Source organism: Seriola aureovittata, chromosome 16 (genome assembly GCF_021018895.1).
Source record: "Seriola aureovittata isolate HTS-2021-v1 ecotype China chromosome 16, ASM2101889v1, whole genome shotgun sequence".
Lineage (NCBI taxonomy): Eukaryota > Metazoa > Chordata > Actinopteri > Carangiformes > Carangidae > Seriola > Seriola aureovittata.
In genome coordinates, this window is record NC_079379.1 from 7,965,354 (window position 1) to 7,983,245 (window position 17,892).

Consider the following 17,892-nt stretch of genomic DNA (forward strand, 5'->3'; position numbering starts at 1 on the left):
GTGTGTGTGTTTTTTATTTACCATGTGACTAATTCATTTTCCATGATTATTGTAATTTATTATTTCCTGTGGGCACATAACAGTTATGTTAGCCCAGTTACCAGTTATTACTCCTTTATAAACTGATTATACAACCAATAAACTAGTTATTAAATCATTATTGATTATTCAACAGCTATCCAGTTGTCTTAAATTAAAATGTTACCAAGAACATATAACGTGAAAGAAATGTGACAAGATGAGATGGGTAAAAACATGTCTGAAATATATTGGTGTTTAAAATACATCACCAATTCTCGTTTGAAAATAATTCATTTTTATCTATGCCTTTTTTATGCCGGTATTTTAAGGATATCCAGTACAAATATATTTAGTTTTAGAAATAGTTAGTCATTACAGACAGTTTATATGGATCCATCAACATTAACGTTTTAAATTTAGACGAAAGAATAAAAACCCACTTAACTCACTGTCATTGTCTACAATCACGAAAAATTTAAATAAAGTCTGGTTGGTTTTCGCCATAAAAGGCCGAGCTTTGTTTCCTAGTGATCGCTTTAACGCTTTCAGCTTATTGACTCGATTGGTGGAAAATCTGTCTGTCATATTGTTCCTGTCATCTGATTGGTCCGTCTGTGCTGGTTTTGCCGCCCCTGCAGATTGAGTCCTCCCTCTCCTCGTGCCTCTCAGAAGCTTCTAGGTGGCTGTGGTCCGGGTCTCGCAGTCAGAATGATCGGCCAGCAGGTCTTAGTACTCAGTAAGTGTCTCCAACACGCTCACACTTTACTCTCTACAGCTATAAACTGTTAACCAGGACACAGGGGCAGCTCGGTGCCGTTACGGTCTCCGCTTTGTGGTTGTTTACCGTCGCGGAGGCCCGGCACAGCACGTGCTTCCTCCGATGTGCTAGCCAAGCTAACTATTAGCATCGTTAGCTTGACAAGCTCATCGGTAGAGCACGTCGACATGCTAAGCTAAACTAATGACTATGTCCCCGTTACTCAGCATGAATAGACAAATAGCTGGTTAGCAGTTAGCTTCTTCCACCATTTATCATCTATGTGTTCGGTTAACAGTGGGAAGATGAAGTCTTCACGGCTGGTAGAAAGCTTCGTCACTGTGTTAACTGCTAATGCCGGCTAACGGTGTTAAAGTGTAAATGATGAGATGTTTTGTTGAAGCAGCCACACCCTCACTGATACAGATCCACCAAAACCAGATAAAGTCTCAATCTGGAGGCATCGGTTAAAGTTAAAATCCTCTGCGTTCAGTTTGTTAATGTGTCTTTTGTTATTTTTGTCTGTTGCTAGTCTCACTGACTGGATGTTAATGCAGCAACCAGAATAAATCATTCATCTTATCGTCACACATCTTCATCTTCACTGTTCACCTCAGTGTGGATCTACGTTCTCTGTATGATCTGTGTTCTCTGAAGTTCCTCTCCTCCAGCAGCAGAATTTAGTTTCCACTTAGTTCATATGTTTTGTTTTTTATATTGACACATTATTGATCACCACTCCTGATCTGAAGATTTCACATCAGAAATAATAATCGATATCAATAGCCATACAACATTTATGTTCTGATCTGTTTGTCTGAGTTTCATAATAAACTCAAAAGTGTGTTGTGTCATTAACTTCCTGTCTGTTTACTTTTGTCCCCATGCAGACCAGAACGTGAAGAGAGAGTCAGGACGTAAAGTCCAGACCGGGAACATCAATGCTGCAAAGGTAAACCTGGGGGTCGGGGCCCCCCACAAAGGTCACAAGATAATTTGGATGAATAAAAAGGTTTCACACACAAACTTTCCTCTAATGATAATTTAGTTTCTTCCTAAACATCTTCAAATTGAACAACCATGTTGGTTCAATTGTAGCGGTGATGAAGGGATCAGACACAGCTTCATATCAAATGTTCAGGTGGTAAAAGTCTGGAGCTGCAGTCAACTTCATCAGTAGAAAAAATGCAACAACTGATAGAGAGACAGAAACTTTCCCTGTGTCTCCCTGTTCGTTCATCTCCTCTGTCTGATGATCATTGTTTGTGCTTGTTGACCTGATGGACAGACTGGAGGCTCCAGGTGTGTAGATTTGTGTGAAGTGGGACCAAACTGAATAATGGGTCTCTCTGGGTGTGATACTGGAACGGCATTTTAACCGTCAGGTCTGTAACTAGCCTCTTTGTTTTTCAGACCATTGCAGATGTGATCAGGACCTGCCTTGGCCCGCGGGCCATGATGAAGGTGAGACATTGTCGTCCAATCACAGCACAGAAAGTAAAACAAACATCCTGAGGCTGAAGGATGTGGTAATAGATAACATTTTTCTACACTGGATATTACTCAGTCACAGTGTTACACAGTCCAGTCTGAAATGACAGTGGTGTTTCATCTGTAGTTGGTCACCTCAGGTCAACAGTTTATCACAGTTAATCCTCAGTGGACAGAGGTTTGGTCTTTTTCTTTATAAAGTGACTTAAGTGTGTGTGTCTGTGTGTAGATGTTGCTCGACCCCACTGGAGGAATTGTGATGACTAACGATGGAAATGCCATCCTCAGAGAGGTGAGGGGAACTTGCTTAGTTGTGCTTTCTAGTGGTGATTTAAAGCATTACATGAAACAAATTGTGTGTTTCCATGGTAACAGATCCAGGTTCAGCATCCTGCAGCAAAGTCGATGATAGAGATCAGCCGTACTCAGGATGAGGAGGTGGGAGACGGGACCACGTCTGTCATCATACTGGGTGAGAACTGAACCCTCAGAGCAGCTGGTTCAGTGGCTTTTCCTGTCAGGTTCAGGAACCAAGTAGAACGTTGTCAGTGATTTCATGTCAGGAAGATGAACTGAACGTTTTTCACCTTTACATCAGTTTCTGTTTTGGAAATGGAACTAGAAGTTTTTATCTTATTATAAGATGAGGAGAGATGAGAACATGAGCTACTTTGGCAGTTTTGAACTGAACCTGTTAGATTCTGTCCTCAGTCAGCTGCTGTAGATCAAATCACAGACACCGTTCATGGGCCTGTCTCTGTCTGTCTGTGTCTGCTCAGCTGGGGAGATGTTGTCTGTAGCAGAGCAGTTTCTGGAGCAGCAGATGCACCCGACCATCATCATCAGCGCCTACAGACAGGCCCTGGAGGACATGCTGGACACTCTGAAGGAGATCAGGTATGCTCTAAATCTGTGATCAGACCAGTCTCTGGGGGTTTTAATGAGACTTGAGAATCAGAACTGATAGTCCTGAATTTCAGTAGGAATTTGACAGAGGGATGGTTTCTTACAGGACTGAAGACCACATGGTCCTGACACAAACAGCTCTATAAGAGCAGTGTGATGTCGTTTCTGTGAATGTCGCAAGTGGAAGATTTCACCTTATTTACAGGCCAGGGAAGATGGTTCAAAATACATGATTAAAAAAAATAAAATAACGGCTTGGCACAGCAGTGAATCTGAAAACACCACCTCTGGCTCCGTACTCTCAGTGAATCCTCTCTGATTGAATGTGTTGAACTGGAGCCGGGACTCACTGACCGGTTCATGATGTTTAATCTGCTGATTGTTTTTTGCATGAGGAACAGTGAAGCTCTCTGATCACAGCTCAGCGATGTCTTCACATCAAACTCAGAGATTCAGTGGCTGTGAGAGATAATAATCAATTATCAAAATGTTTCTGATTGATCGGTTCGACACAATCCTGACGCTTCACCTTTGACCCAGACTGACAGATTGTACCTCATTTAGACAGGAGTTCATCAGGTTACTGACTGACCTTTGACCCCCTCCAGCATTCCCGTGGACACGGCAGACCGCTCCATGATGCTGAAGATTGTCCACTCTGCCATCAACACCAAAGCTCTGAGCCGCTGGTCTGAACTGGCCTGCAGCATCGCTCTGGACGCAGTTCGCACTGTGGAGCTGGAGGACAACGGACGCAAAGAGATAGACATCAAGAAGTACGCCAAGGTTGAGAAGGTACGAGTCCGAAGACTTTGATCTGCACTGATGACTCAGATCCATCCTGACTCTGCTCAGTCTGTTGATCCTCTTCCTCTGATCCAGGTTCCAGGGGGCATCATTGAGGACTCGTATGTCCTGAAAGGAGTGATGGTCAACAAAGACGTGACCCATCCCAGGATGAGACGCATGATCAAAGACCCTCGGATCGTCCTGCTGGACTGTTCTCTGGAGTACAAGAAGGGAGAGAGCCAGGTACTCAATCACACTAACATGATGTCACACTCAGACGCTGTGCTGCACCTGTACTCAACACCTGTCCTACTGACCCCCCGTAGACCGACATAGAGATCAGTAAGGAGGAGGACTTCGCCAGGATCCTGCAGATGGAGGAAGAGTACATCCAGCAGATCTGCGAGGACATCATCCGCCTCAAACCAGACCTGATCTTCACTGAGAAGGGCATCTCAGGTATCACACAGCACACCTGGACCAAATCTGGTTCTGAACTACAACATGACTTCACTCACCCCTTAAATAATTTGCAACATGTTTTATCTCAAACATGAACTTCATCATCACATCATGTTTATCTTTCCCTAATGAGTCACATTCACATTAATAAATTTATGATTATTGTCTATAATCAAGAGTTCACCGTGATTCAGTCCTGACCTAACCCTAACCAGGTCAGCTGACCACTGAATGTAAAAAAAATAAAACAAACATAAAACAAATAATTAAATCTCACAACACAACATTAACAACAGCTTCTGTGTGTCTCCAGATCTGGCTCAGCACTACCTGGTGAAGGCAAATATCACCGCCATCCGCCGTGTGAGGAAAACCGACAACAACCGCATCGCCAGGTAAACCAACTGTTAATGATGTTGACTGTCCAATCAGCTCTCAAATGGATATGATATGACACAGCAGGAACAGTGGCTTCTAAACTGTTATTCCTTGTGTAGTCACTTGTTGTCATCTTTAGCTGCAGTGAGGGTTTCTTGTTCATGCTCTCCTCAGGATGACCCGTCATGATGCTGATCATTTACACAGTAACACTGAAAACTAGTGAGAACTCAATGAGCTGCTGAGAAACAAACTTTTTTCCCACCAAGATGTTTATGATGAAAACCTCTCTGCAGAGAGCGAGGAAAGGAAGAAAACCTCTGTCCTGCTGTGACTCGTACCACAGGTCGTGGTCCCTGTGACTCCAGTCCAGACAGTGAATTCTCTCTCTCACGCTTTCTCTCTCTCCCAGGGCATGTGGTGCTCGTATCGTCAGTCGGACCGACGAGCTGCGTGAGGAAGACGTTGGTTTGGGGGCAGGCCTGTTTGAGGTGAAGAAGATCGGTGATGAGTATTTCACCTTTGTCACTGAGTGTAAAGATCCAAAAGCCTGCACCATCCTGCTGAGAGGAGCGAGCAAGGAGATCCTCGCTGTGAGCATCCGCCATCTTACTTATCATTATTTATAAAACCTTTACCGGTCCGTCTCTTCTTCATACTGTGATCCAGAAGCTTCCTCACATATGAACTTTATCAGCTGTTCCCATTTGTTCCAGTTTCCTGTGATCACAGGTCACGTGTTGTTCTCACATCGACTCACGGTGTTGTCACAGTGGACCACTTATTGACCCATGTCTCTGATCCGCAGGAGGTTGAGAGGAACCTGCAGGACGCCATGCAGGTGTGTCGTAATGTGCTGCTGGACCCCTTCCTGTTGCCAGGTGGCGGCGCTGTGGAAATGGCTGTGTCGAAGCGTCTGACGGAGCGTTCTCGCGCTCTGACTGGCATCGAACAGTGGCCTTACCGCGCTGTGGCCCAGGCTCTGGAGGTCATCCCCCGAACCCTGATCCAGAACTGTGGAGCCTCCACCATCCGAGTGCTCACCTCACTTAGGGTACAATATAACTTTATTTATAACGTCAATTACCTTCTTAAAACCAGGGTTTACAGGGTGCAAAACTTAATTTAAATTTGTTGTGTATTTCTAGTGTTACGAATGATTTCATCCTGCGTCTCTCTCTGTCTCCATCTCTCTGTGTCTCTGTCTCTTGTCTCTTGTCTATGTCCCTCTCCGTCTCTTTCTCTTTGTATCTCTGTGTTCAGGCCAAACACACTCAGGACAACAGTGTGTGTTGGGGTGTGGACGGAGAGACTGGTTCTCTGTCTGACATGTCGTCTCTGGGGATCTGGGAGCCGCTTGCTGTTAAAGCTCAGACGTACAAGACTGCTGTCGAGGTGAGGACAAAAACGTAATACTGATCAATACTGATCAATACTGATTGATACTGATGATGCTCACTGACAGATGTGGACTTGCATTTTTCAGACGGCCATCTTGTTGCTGCGCATTGATGACATTGTCTCTGGTCACAAGAAGAAAGACAAAGATGAGCAGATGGGAGGACAGGGAGCCGAGTAGATCCACATTGATCCAGATCAACATCAGAGTCACTCCGACAGTCTGTGTGTTTGTCTGTTTGTGTGTGTGTGTATGTATGTGTGTGTGTGTGGGGACCAGACGACTCACTGAAACTTAATAAAACGCCAATAAAGTCACTTAAAAACACGTTTCTGACCTGTTCTCATTCTTCCTCATATGTCTGACGTCTTCACACCTGTTCACCTGTCAAACTCACCTGCAGCTGAACCCACCCACCTTTGTGTGACCTGCAGCTGCTTGTGGTTTTTACTGTTTGAAATGTCTGTAAAAACAAAATGAAGACAAGTCCTATCAGTGTGAGGGTGAAATCTGAGAGTTGATGACAGTGTGATGTGACATGTAGTTCAGTGAAAATATTAAATTAATTTAATAATCAGGATCATAAAGACCAAATATATCTGGGATCAAGGAGAGATGATTAACGATTTTGCCTTAACTAAAGTTTTAATGAATAAATTCCTTGAAGTTAATTTGGTTCATTTAAACTGCGGACTTATTGTTGAATACAGGAAACAAACAACATGATACAAACCAGGAATTACGACAAGGAACGTTTAACATACTGAGGAAAAAAATCTAAGTTTGATGACAAAACAAATATTTAAGGAAAACAAAAAAATACTTAAGTTTATTCTTTGAGTGGAGTAAGTATCTACTGTGGTTTAATTTGTTTATATTGTTTAAAGATTTTGATTATATGGAAAATAATTTAGAAAAATTGTAATTACATGTTAAACTGGAGGATTTGTTTATTTAACTAACTGTGGCTACAACAACTATCATAATTTTAATAATCAGCTAAACTGACAGATTAGTCTCAATCATGAATATAAAAAGATACCTTTGCCGTAAAAATACACTAGTAAAATGTTCTTTGACCTGTGGTGTAGATGAACAGGTACAATACCTAAACTGTATCTAAGGTAACAGACTTTGTCAATAAAGATTAAATAGTAAAAAAAAAAAAAAGGAAAAACCTCGAAGGGCGGGGCTTCTCAATAGTCAGCTGACATATGAAGATAGAGGTCATGTGATTCGCAGCTCAGTCACAACAAAGATGGCGACTGCGATGAGCTGTGGAGTTTGTCCTGTGTTTCTTCTGTTTTCTGTTTTTACTTCGTGTCTCGGTTTGTTCAGCGGAGGAGAAACATTCAAACGACAGGTGAGAAAATTAAATAATTAAAGCGAACCTGGAAGTGTGTGAAAACATCGAGTGAAACAGAGCAGAGGAAGTGAAAGTGATACATTTTATTTCCCTACAGTTCAGACAGGCTGCACACAGTCTCCACATTAAAGGTCTAATCGGGTTTATGCAGTTAAATGATATCCACTTTAAATTCAGGTGTAAAACTGCTGAGACTTTTGTTTTCTTAGTGTTTTATTCTTGTGTTTAATGCAGATTATTTTCTTGTAACATTACAGAAAAAAGTTTCATTTGATGCCTATAATTCCATTTAGTTTAATTTGCTACTATCATTTCACAGAGAAATATTTGACTTTTTATATTTGAAACAAACAGGAAAACTCTGAAATGTTTCAAACTAAAACTGTTACAAACAGAAGGTAGTGTAGAAAGTTGATATTCAATGTATCTCTGATCAAGCTCAAAAAGCCCAAATAAAGAATAATCCACTAATATGTGATAAAATTCATGGTAAACTAATACAGCAGTAAAACAGTGTAACACATGGAGTTAAATATGATCCACAGTAAATAAAACAAAAACAATTAGATGCAGTTCAGTATTCACTTTAAAGCAGATTATTGACATTTGATGTTTTCTGAAAGTTTTTATCACGGAGTGAAAAATTGAACCTTCTGCTTTAGTTTATGTTTGTTTTTCTTCAGAGGAAAATATTAAACATGAGAATGACACAGAAGCTTTACTTGACTCTTGCATTAAAAAGTTTATTTAAAGAGAAACATTTTAATGTAACTCGACAAAGTTAAAGACACTGATTTAGATTTTCTTCTGTAAAAGGAGCCATTGATCAATCAATCAGTATCTGCCTTTGATCACTGATGATTGACGGATGATTACCTGTTCTTCTCTCCTTCAGGTGTCGGTAGAGCTGAACCCTGGCTCGGCGGTGACACCTCCTGGTGGTGACCTGCTGCATGTGAGAGCTGTGGGAGACAATGATACGCTGCACTTCCTGTTCTGCAGCCAGGGGGCGCCAACGCTGCTGCTCGTCCACACCAACTCTTCTTCTTCTACTGTGAAGGTAAAAACCTTAAACCACAGAAACACGGTTCAGAAAATATTTCTAATCGTTGTTTTGAAACAGACAAGATGACTTTTGTTGTTTCTGTCGTCATTTATTTCAAATGTCTGTGTAGTCACAGTTCAGCAGCTCAGTGAAAAATATGTAAATGGCAACAACTATGTAGTGAATCCATGTGTATTTTTTATTCAGTATTATTCATTGTGTATTATTGTCCGCTTTATTAGGTACACCTGCACAATCTAATCCAGCTGTTCGGACATCAGGAAAACGTCTAAGATTGCTCTAATTATCAGTTATCTTTGTTCATATCTTCAGTCTTTTATTGCTGAGCTCAGAGTCACTGATGCTGCTTTATGTTCACAAGTGTTCCTAATATTCTGACCATGATGTGTGTTGTGTATTCTTTCTCTCAGGTGGACTGGCCTCTGTTTTTGGCTCGTAACACCAGCGGTAGCCTGAGGGTGGAGCCAGAGAGTAGCATCCTGTACAGCACTGCTGTCGTCTTCAGCAGGGTCAGAAACATCCACCTTAAATCAGACGGTTCACCTTAAATCAGTCTGTCCACATTTAATCAGACTGTCCACCTTAAGTCAGTCTGTCTGCCTTTAATGACTTTGTCCACCTTTAATCAGTCTGTCCACATTAAATTAGACTGTCCACCTTAAATTAGTCTGTCCACATAAAATCAGTCTGTCCACCTTAAGTCAGTCTGTCTGCCTTTAATGACTTTGTCCACCTTTAATCAGTCTGTCCACATTAAATTAGACTGTCCACCTCAAATTAGTCTGTCCACATTTAATCAGTCTGTCCACCTTAAATCTGCAGACAGAGAAAGAGAAGATGAAATAAAATATAAATTTGAAATGAGTTAAAAGTTAAAAGATTGTTGTAGAAGACTTTGTCCCTTCAGTGAAAAGGAAAAATACACACCCCTTTTAGACTCCTCCTCCTCCTCCTCCTCGCAGTAATATCCATTCAGTCTCAACAGGAGGAACATCTGGTCATCGCCATTAAACAAAAGGCTGTTTATGAATGATTTTAAAACTTGTGAACTGGTCTGTGTGAGGCACTGGGTCACGTTATCCTCGATCATAAGTCTGTGCACATGGATCAAACCATCACTGGAGCACCAGAGATGAGGTCCTACTGGGGTTAAACTGAAGGAGGACATTTTAGTGAAAGACATAGACATTAATGTTGCCTAAACAGAACATAGACTTGTTCCTCCCAAAGGCTTTGTTCACCTTTACTGTGTTTTTACCCTTTAAAACTAAATATAACTTTAAAGGGAACCTATTATGCTTTTCCGAGTTTCCCCTTACTTATAGTGTGTTATATAGGTTTTTGTGCATGTAAATGGTCTTCAGAGTCATATGGATCAAAGTTTACATCAAAATGAGAAACTCTTTCAGGATAAAAACCCAATTTTCTCCTTTGTATGAAACACCTCATTGGGGGTCCAGACATTACTTCCTGGTCCTAGTGACTTCAATATATCTCTTGTTGCCACCTGGACACCCCCTGCAAGCTTGGCACGCCCCCACACAAGGCACAGCACATAACTACTTATAATGAAGACTTTTCTTTAGTTTTGTAGCCAATGCCGAAAAGACAGTGTTCTCAATTTCCTGCAGAAATGTACTTCATTTTTCCGTGGTTCTCCACTGCTCCAAACATTATAGTGTGAGCCTGCACTTCAAGGAGGACTGCTTCAGAAAACACCCACAGTTAGACGTTTCATTTTCACAATGGTTATTTCTGTAGTTCACACTTAATGTGGCCGAGCAGGGGACTCAGGCTCACAGCCTACAGTGATCTGTGATGTTTAACTGTGTCACCGCGACCTGATCACATTAGTAAGAAGCTGCACCGAAGATATAAATGTTTAAACATTTGTCAGTGTTGACATGCTGCACCTCCTTAGCTCAGATAAATTATCCATAATTTAACCGCTGAGTTTGTTTTTCAGAAACTATGCGCCTTGAAGTTTAATTCAATCAGATTTTTGGCATCATAAACCAGCAGGAAGTGAAGCGGTAGAGATTCCCTATCTGTCGACTGTCTGTTCCTCCATTATTTATATTCCTTTAGGCCGGAGGTGTCCACACATAAAAGATCAACAGGGTTTCTCATAAAAGTATTCCTGTCCAGCATCTTCATTTGCAGCGCTGCGGCTGCCTGACAGTGGGTACACTCGTTTTCTGCTCCAGTCCAGCTTGTGAAGATGGATCAGGTCTGTCATCTTCAGAATCGGACCCTTGCTCAAAACGATAAACAGGACCGGAGCCGCCACAACCGTTTGTTTACACGAGACATGCAGGACATGTTATTGCCATGGTCCTTGCCGGCAAGCTGACCAATCAGAGCCCAGTGCGCTCTGATTGGTCAGCTTCAGAGGGTGAATAGAGTACAGAATACAGAATTTTTTTTTTTCTGTGTGTTGGTTTGGACAAGTAACAGGGAGTTGATGAAGAAGAATTTGATGTTAAAAGAGGAAAATAAAATCTGGATCTCTGACGTTTTCATTGTTTCTCTCTCAGTTGTTGGAGTACGATGACGTTAACGACACGGCTGATCCGACCTCTGACCCTTTCCCTCCGTACGAGCTGCAGAACTTCACCTGGTCTCGTCTCAACCTGTCGGGTCCAGTCGCTCTGCTCTGTGGAGCCGCCTCAAACTTCATGAATGGATCGCTCTGCCTGCAGGTCAGTTATCCACATACAACTACAGCTGACTGCCTTCACGGTGACACCAGCGTCACATGACCTTTGACCTCTGAAATTTGGTCTTAAAACACAAGTCACCAATCTGTTTGTCTGTGTTGTATTGATTTTAGTGAAGTGATTCAAATAATCAATAAGACAAATCTTTAGTTATAGATTCTTTCAGCCCTCTGTTTTTTTCCCCCCCAGTTGTCAGTGTTTCAGTCGGAGGGGCGTGGTCAGTTGTGGCCCCGCCTCATACACACGGCTAACTCCTCCCAGATGGGGGTGTGGCTTGATGGTATGTTGCCACGGGCAAATCGTTCCAGGTTCCTACTGGAGCTGCAGGCAGTTAGCGGGGCATATCCTCTGAGCAGAGTGGAGGTTCTTCGATCAATCGATGACGAGTACACACCATCAATATTCAAGGTAATCAATAATTCAACGAATCAAATGTTTTATTTATACAACAGAAAAAAGATCTTCAGTACACACAGGGCGTCAGTAACTGGGTGAAACAATCAGTTGGTTAATCAATCAACAGAAGGATAATCTGCAACTGATCGATTGATCATTTCAGTCAGAACATTTGTTTTGTTTGGGTTCTGTTCGGTCCAACAGGACAACTGAGGCCGTCACTTGAGCTCTGAGAGAAGAGGAGGGACATGTTTGGCTTTTTGTAACCTCGTCAATCAATCGATTTATCAGGAAAAATTACAGTCAGATTGTTTGATAATGGAAAGAAAAATGTAGCAGCTCTGAAGATCATCAAGTGTTTAAAGATAATCAACCAAACTGACCTCTCAGGTGTCTTACTGGGTTAACCCTGCCCATTCTGACCTCTGACCCCTCAGGTGTCACAGTGGGTTTCATCGGTGAACGGCAGCTCTGACGTTCTGGGTTTCGTGCAGTGGAAGCCGGTGGCGTACCGTCAGTCTAATCCAGCTCTGGAGGACGCCACGCCATGCCGTCACTCCGACCCTAGGCCTCAGAGCAGCGAGAAGACAGCGGCATCATCTGGTCTGATCCGAGCGTTTTACTCAGAACCTGATACGTTTGCACTCAACGTGAGCTTCGGCCTCGCAGGAGAACCGTTCTACAACAGCACTCAGTTCCTCAGCTGGTCAGTGGTCTGGTTAATGATCCATATTGATGACTTCTGATCAGTGTAGTAGTCCTGTAGATTAACTTCTACTTCCTGTCCTTTAGGACTGTGCTGGTGGGTGTCGGCTCTCCACCTGTTGACTCCTTCTCTCCACTGGTTGTCGCCATCATGGCGGTTGGTCTGGGAACTCCTGTGGTCGTCCTGCTGCTGGGTGGACTCTGGGTCTGCATACGTAAGAGAGCGGCAGACTCGACAACAGCCTATGAGCCAATCAACTAACAGCTGGGTCCCAGCCAATGAGACGACAGAGATGAATTGATGATTTGTTTTTAAAGACTTGCTAAAGGACAGATGACATCACTGTCCTGAAGACCTCCCCCTTGCGGTTCAGTCAGCCAATCATGACCAAGGGTATTTATTAAGATTTTTTATTTTCTACAACCTGTTTTTGTTTTTAATAGTGAAGAAAAGTTTCTACTTGTTGGAGATGATTTTTATTGTTTTAGATTTTTAATCATTGAATCAGCAGTTTTGATTTTAAACCTCTGAATACATTTCTTTAAAAAATCAGCTGACTTTTTATTTTTAACTGGGGAAGGAAAACAAGGAAAGAAATATAAAGAGGGATATAACACACCATCACATACAGACACACAACAATGGGACAAACCACTGACAGCTTTCTCTCTTCGCCAGATTCATGTTTTGATTCATTAAAGAAGAGAAACAGACAGGGTGGAGTGGAGTGCGTCTGTACCTTCATTTTGTTTTTACACTGATGTGTTGAGACAAATGATGATCTTGTAATTTGTTTTTTTTTAGTTTAACTTTTCTTTAAAAATGTTTAAATGGTTCAAATCCAGGTTTCTATCGATTCTGCCAAATTCTGTATAAATTAAAAAAATGTTTTTTACTTATAAAATAAAAATGTCTGTCATCTGAGGCTCTGGAGTCTTTTTAAAAGTCTGACATGAGGATAAATGTTTAGTTCCTTTAAAAACAAACTGGCTCAGACTCATCAGTTACCTCTTCAGTTTATTTGTCTTAAACTTCACAGAAAAACAAAACGAAACTTATTTACAGTTGAACCCTATAATGAATAAAAATCATCTGAACCACCTGATGCTTAAAGACACAGCAGCTGAACAGTGGAGAAAAGTTTGATCGTCTTCATCAGCTTGTCGACTGAACCTCTGAGCTCGTCAGATTTGTTCCGACCTATCAGCTGCTCAGATGATGACGTCTCTGCTGCCATCATTGGTTGTTCGGTCTGAAACGCTGAGGCAGGGACCAATCAGAGCCCAGCCAGTGGCGAGGTTGCCCAATCAGGTGAAGGACAGATTCAAAACTAAACACTGTGGGAGGATTTAAAATGAGAATGAGGACCACTGAGGTCCAGCTCCAACCTGGTTCAGGTCTAGTTTTAAGGTTTCCTTTTCTTCCTTCAAAAACAAAGTTTGAACAAATTCAGTTTAAAAACTGTTGTTGATTAAAAAAGTTAAATTCTCCATAAAGATTTAATTCCTTGACTGAAAACAAGATTTAGTTCAGTATGCAACTGTAATGTGATGATGTTACTGTCCCAGGAAAACCAGTAATCTCCAACATGTGTTTACATCTGTGAGGAAAATTTGAAAACAGACTCTTAATGGAGAATTTGACCTTTAATGAATTTTAATGAAGATTTAATTGTTGATGAAGGAAAGAAAACAAGAGTTAGAACAGCTCATACTTTACACCTCTGCCGCGAACAAAAAGTCTAGTTTCCCGCAGCTTTCTTTAGTGCTGTTCCCTGATCCATCGCAGTCTGTCTTCAGTCCAAACTCTGAATCTGGATCAGCTTAAACTCCACTTGTTAAAATAATGCTGCAGGGAGAAACTCCTCAATCCAGGTCCAGGTCCTGGTCCAGGTCCAGGTGTCTCTGGTGTCCTAGATGGACTCAATCTGACGACGGACCTTCTCAGAGGCGAGGCGGTCGAGCCAGCGCTGACGGATGACCACCAGGACAGCAAAGGCAACCGTCAGAGCTAACATGGCTGCCTCAAACTTCCAGAAGAGATGCTCCTCCATCACTGCAGAGCGGCAGCTGTCGAGGGTGGGAGGGCACATATTAGGGCTGGGCAATCAATATTTTTCCAATATTTAAAACTATCTCCAAAAACTACTGTATGACATATTAAAAAAATCAGAAAGTTTAATGCTATCTAAATTTAACTGTTGATAATCACAAAATAAAGATGTGAGACTTCATGTTGTAAAACACTAGAATGTTTTCAGCAAGTCATTCGCTTAGCATCATCTGTGTTTACATCCCAGACCCTGTTATCTACCGGGCCTGTGAAGAACTAGGTCAGACATAAAGCCCTAAACTCAGTACAGAGACAGACTTTCAATCCTTCCCAGGGGTCCAGACATCATTTCAAAATTAAAGCCTTTTTGATCAGTGTCAGTATTCTTATTAGAGAAGTTTAAACCATTAGAAAACATGAATAATAGAGCTGCTAACAATGTAACTATACAACGTATTCAGAGCAGTGTAACATGAAGTGAGATGATAAAAGACATTGACGGGACAGTGACATCTGTTTTTAGTTCTATATTTTATTTTAGTTGATTTCTGCATCAGATTTCACCTAATTCATTCATATTAAGACTTCCACTGGTGAGTGACAACAGGTCTGAAACACTTGTACTTCATCTACAATAATACTGGTGACTTCCATGTTAAGAACGAGTGTTTGAACGACTGGTTCCAACGTGAATCTGAGAAGAAACTGTTTTCTTCCTCTCATTCATGTTCATTTGTTTTTCTGACTATTAACTGTAAAGAAAATAATTTTCTGCTTGTGCATTTTTTCTTTTCAACCTGGATCTTGATCTAATGACTCATGATGGTCACAGTGTGACAGTCTGACCTCTTGTACTCGTCTCTGTTGGATTTGGTACAGTTGACTCTCTCCACGTATCCCGTCAGTCCACAGGCCGACCACGACTTCTGTAACACAACAAACACAAATCTATCACTTAACAGATCTACACACAGACAAAACTTTTTATTTTTGAACACTTACAGTCTGGAAGGCGTTGCACTGTGAACACACTGTCGTCACTACGAACTCCTCCAGCAGCCAGCAGGGGGTGACCACAGGCTTCACTGCTGCAGAAGAACAGAGGTCAGAGCTCAGACTGAGAAGAACAGCCTTCATTTCTCACATCACCTTCTGAAAACAGCAGCATCACCAGCCTGATCAGTCCTGACAGCCAGGTGATCACTTTCCCAGGAGACCTTGCTGCTGCTGTTTCGAGACATGTTTTATTTTTGATGAAACTGTATGCAGGTGTTAGTACCTGTAGTTTTTTCTTCACTCAGCAGAGCTGCTCCAAAGACTCTGAAACACAACAAAACATTAAAGAGCATCACACAGGATTCTGGTCCTGGACTGAGACAGTTTCAGGTTTCTGTCAGTATATTCTTTATTTTCTTTTCTCTCTGTGTTTGGTCTCCTCCTGCTCCTGAGTGAAATATCCGGCTCTTGCACTGCTGAATGCTCCATTATGTTCACCAGCTGCTCTCTGACTTTAAAATCTAGACTGACCTGTCACCTCAGTGTAGAGACTAACCTGAGGGAGACGAGGCCCCAGAACAGAGCATGAAGGACAAGGACTCGAGGCCGACAGCATGCCACGGGGATCCGACAGTCACTCTCCATCAGCTTACTCCTCCACCAGGACGACACCACAGCCACCCTGACCCTGGATACTGGCTCCTGACTGGTTCTGTCCTGTTTCTTGCCCGACTCACTGCTGGTTTACTGTCTATCTGTTTACATTGTGATTCAACTGAACAGACTTTTTTTAAGACTCCAGGCTGCTGAAACCTAAAAGATAAAAGAGAGCAGATCAATCAGTCAATCAATCAGAATCAGTCTGTCGTCAGAGTTTTAACTTGAACTAATCTGACGGTTATTTTCTCGTCTAGACAATAATGAAAAATGTTCATCTCAGTTTCTCAAAGTTTTTCAAAAGTCTGGTTTGGTCTGGTCATCAGTCCGAAACCCAGAGATTTGCTTTACTTGAATGTGGGTCAAGAAAAAGCAACATCTCATATCTGAGTTGCTGCGATCAAATATTTAGCATTTATGCTTTTAAAAAAACTATAAAAAATAAAGTTTTATCAACTAATTAATTTTCTGTTGACTGACAAATCGTTTAAGGTCACAGAATCTTGTACCTGGTACGTTTAACGTAAAGTTTATGATCTGGAGAATAAATTCGGAGTCCTGTTACTAACGGATGATAAAGCATGTATTTTGAGTTAATCAATCAGCTGAAAGCAGGTTATCATTCAATAATACCGAGTAGTTTTATAAACCGTTTCTTTAATCTGTCGTTTCTGTGCAAACTCAAAACAAAGATACGTCGTTAGCAGGCTAGCTAACAGGCTAACAAAGTTAATGATTTAACTCTAATTGCCAGTCTGAGTGACGACACGAAGAACCGAATATATTCACGATGAGTAACGACGTTCAATAAACCAGTCAGACAATAGTCCAGTTGTTTGCTTACTAATGCTAACAGATACCCTGCTAGCATTGTATTTACCTAATGATACATGCTAACGTTAGCTATCTTAGCTCCACACTCACCGTAACAGTCGCCATTTCAAAATCAGCGCAGGAACCGATAAGAATAGACAACCGTTGATTACCGGCAGAGAGACACAATCTAATAGTTAAATCCACCGAGTAAAGGAGATCTGATTAAACCATCGACTGTTACTGAATTTGTCCGCGGCCTTAGACCTACAGGTTGACGTCAAATAACACAGGAACAATTCCGGTATGGTTTCTTCAAAATAAAAGCACCAAATTACATCTCTAAATCCTGATTCTAGATGTATGAATGTTTTAATTAACAATGAAGTGTATAGCAACACAGGAAATACTACTGCAACATATACACGTCAGAATCTGTCTGTAGTAAATGCTTTTTAAATATACATAAAAAAAGGAAAGGGAAAATACTTCATATCAATAAAGTTTTTGTTTTGCAATCGTTTGAAACATACTTTAAAGAGTCATAGTGAAGTTTGGATATCTATATTGTATGAACATGTATAGGTACACAAATGAAATATCCACCAAAAACTATGCAGCAGTGTTACATATTGTCTAGGGTGAATATATTATGTGGTATACACTGTATCTGTGAATATAACTAAATAATGTAACAAGTCATAGAATATATTGTTTGATGTTTTTGATTGATTTGACTACTGTGTTTGTACAAGCCGCTGTGTGCGAATGTAATAAAATACCATTATTTTGAAGGTCTAAATGCGTCACTTCCTGACGTCGTCTTCTTAGTTTTGGTGTGTTAGAGATGTACACGTTGGACTGTGACACGAGTGATGGAATCAATGACTGTATTGGTTGAAAAATAAATCAATAAA

General features: G+C 41.4%; 3 protein-coding genes across 4 annotated transcripts; 2 read left to right on the top strand and 1 right to left on the bottom strand.

The window, feature by feature from the left end:
- Nucleotides 1-642: 642 nt before the first annotated feature.
- cct3 (chaperonin containing TCP1, subunit 3 (gamma)) lies at nucleotides 643-6,530 on the top strand. Its single transcript, XM_056400332.1, has 14 exons — nucleotides 643-757; nucleotides 1,669-1,730; nucleotides 2,192-2,242; nucleotides 2,499-2,561; nucleotides 2,645-2,741; nucleotides 3,049-3,166; nucleotides 3,784-3,970; nucleotides 4,058-4,207; nucleotides 4,291-4,423; nucleotides 4,740-4,821; nucleotides 5,217-5,397; nucleotides 5,613-5,858; nucleotides 6,068-6,199; nucleotides 6,291-6,530. The coding sequence occupies exons 1-14, from the start codon at nucleotides 730-732 to the stop codon at nucleotides 6,381-6,383; spliced, it is 1,623 nt and encodes a 540-aa protein (XP_056256307.1). The 5' UTR covers nucleotides 643-729; the 3' UTR covers nucleotides 6,384-6,530.
- An 887-nt stretch (nucleotides 6,531-7,417) lies between these two features.
- Nucleotides 7,418-13,382, top strand: glmp (glycosylated lysosomal membrane protein). Its single transcript, XM_056400345.1, has 7 exons — nucleotides 7,418-7,566; nucleotides 8,465-8,629; nucleotides 9,046-9,144; nucleotides 11,173-11,337; nucleotides 11,545-11,763; nucleotides 12,189-12,457; nucleotides 12,544-13,382. The coding sequence occupies exons 1-7, from the start codon at nucleotides 7,462-7,464 to the stop codon at nucleotides 12,716-12,718; spliced, it is 1,197 nt and encodes a 398-aa protein (XP_056256320.1). The 5' UTR covers nucleotides 7,418-7,461; the 3' UTR covers nucleotides 12,719-13,382.
- A 75-nt stretch (nucleotides 13,383-13,457) lies between these two features.
- jtb (jumping translocation breakpoint) lies at nucleotides 13,458-17,277 on the bottom strand. Of its 2 annotated transcripts, none has more exons than XM_056400361.1 (6): nucleotides 17,087-17,277; nucleotides 16,062-16,318; nucleotides 15,789-15,829; nucleotides 15,512-15,594; nucleotides 15,356-15,435; nucleotides 13,458-14,526 (listed from the first exon to the last, which is right to left on the bottom strand). In XM_056400361.1, the coding sequence occupies exons 2-6, from the start codon at nucleotides 16,148-16,150 to the stop codon at nucleotides 14,370-14,372; spliced, it is 450 nt and encodes a 149-aa protein (XP_056256336.1). In that variant the 5' UTR covers nucleotides 16,151-16,318; nucleotides 17,087-17,277; the 3' UTR covers nucleotides 13,458-14,369. The 2 variants fall into 2 exon arrangements, with proteins under 2 accessions (XP_056256336.1, XP_056256335.1); XM_056400360.1 differs by having other exon boundaries at nucleotides 15,512-15,597; nucleotides 17,087-17,276.
- Between the last annotated feature and the right edge of the window lie 615 nt (nucleotides 17,278-17,892).

Coding starts and splice junctions, on each gene's coding strand:
- glmp (XM_056400345.1), top strand. CDS start 7,462: ATGGCGACTGCGATGAGCTGTGGAGTTTGTCCTGTGTTTCTTCTGTTT. Junction 9,145..11,172: donor CTGCTGTCGTCTTCAGCAGG/GTCAGAAACATC, acceptor TTTCTCTCTCAG/TTGTTGGAGTACGATGACGT. Junction 11,764..12,188: donor ACACACCATCAATATTCAAG/GTAATCAATAAT, acceptor CTGACCCCTCAG/GTGTCACAGTGGGTTTCATC.
- cct3 (XM_056400332.1), top strand. CDS start 730: ATGATCGGCCAGCAGGTCTTAGTACTCA. Junction 2,562..2,644: donor GAAATGCCATCCTCAGAGAG/GTGAGGGGAACT, acceptor CCATGGTAACAG/ATCCAGGTTCAGCATCCTGC. Junction 2,742..3,048: donor CACGTCTGTCATCATACTGG/GTGAGAACTGAA, acceptor GTGTCTGCTCAG/CTGGGGAGATGTTGTCTGTA.
- jtb (XM_056400360.1), bottom strand. CDS start 16,150: ATGGAGAGTGACTGTCGGATCCCCGTGGCATGCTGTCGGCCTCGAGTC. Junction 15,830..16,061: donor TGGGGCCTCGTCTCCCTCAG/GTTAGTCTCTAC, acceptor GTTGTGTTTCAG/AGTCTTTGGAGCAGCTCTGC. Junction 14,527..15,355: donor AACAGAGACGAGTACAAGAG/GTCAGACTGTCA, acceptor CACCCTCGACAG/CTGCCGCTCTGCAGTGATGG.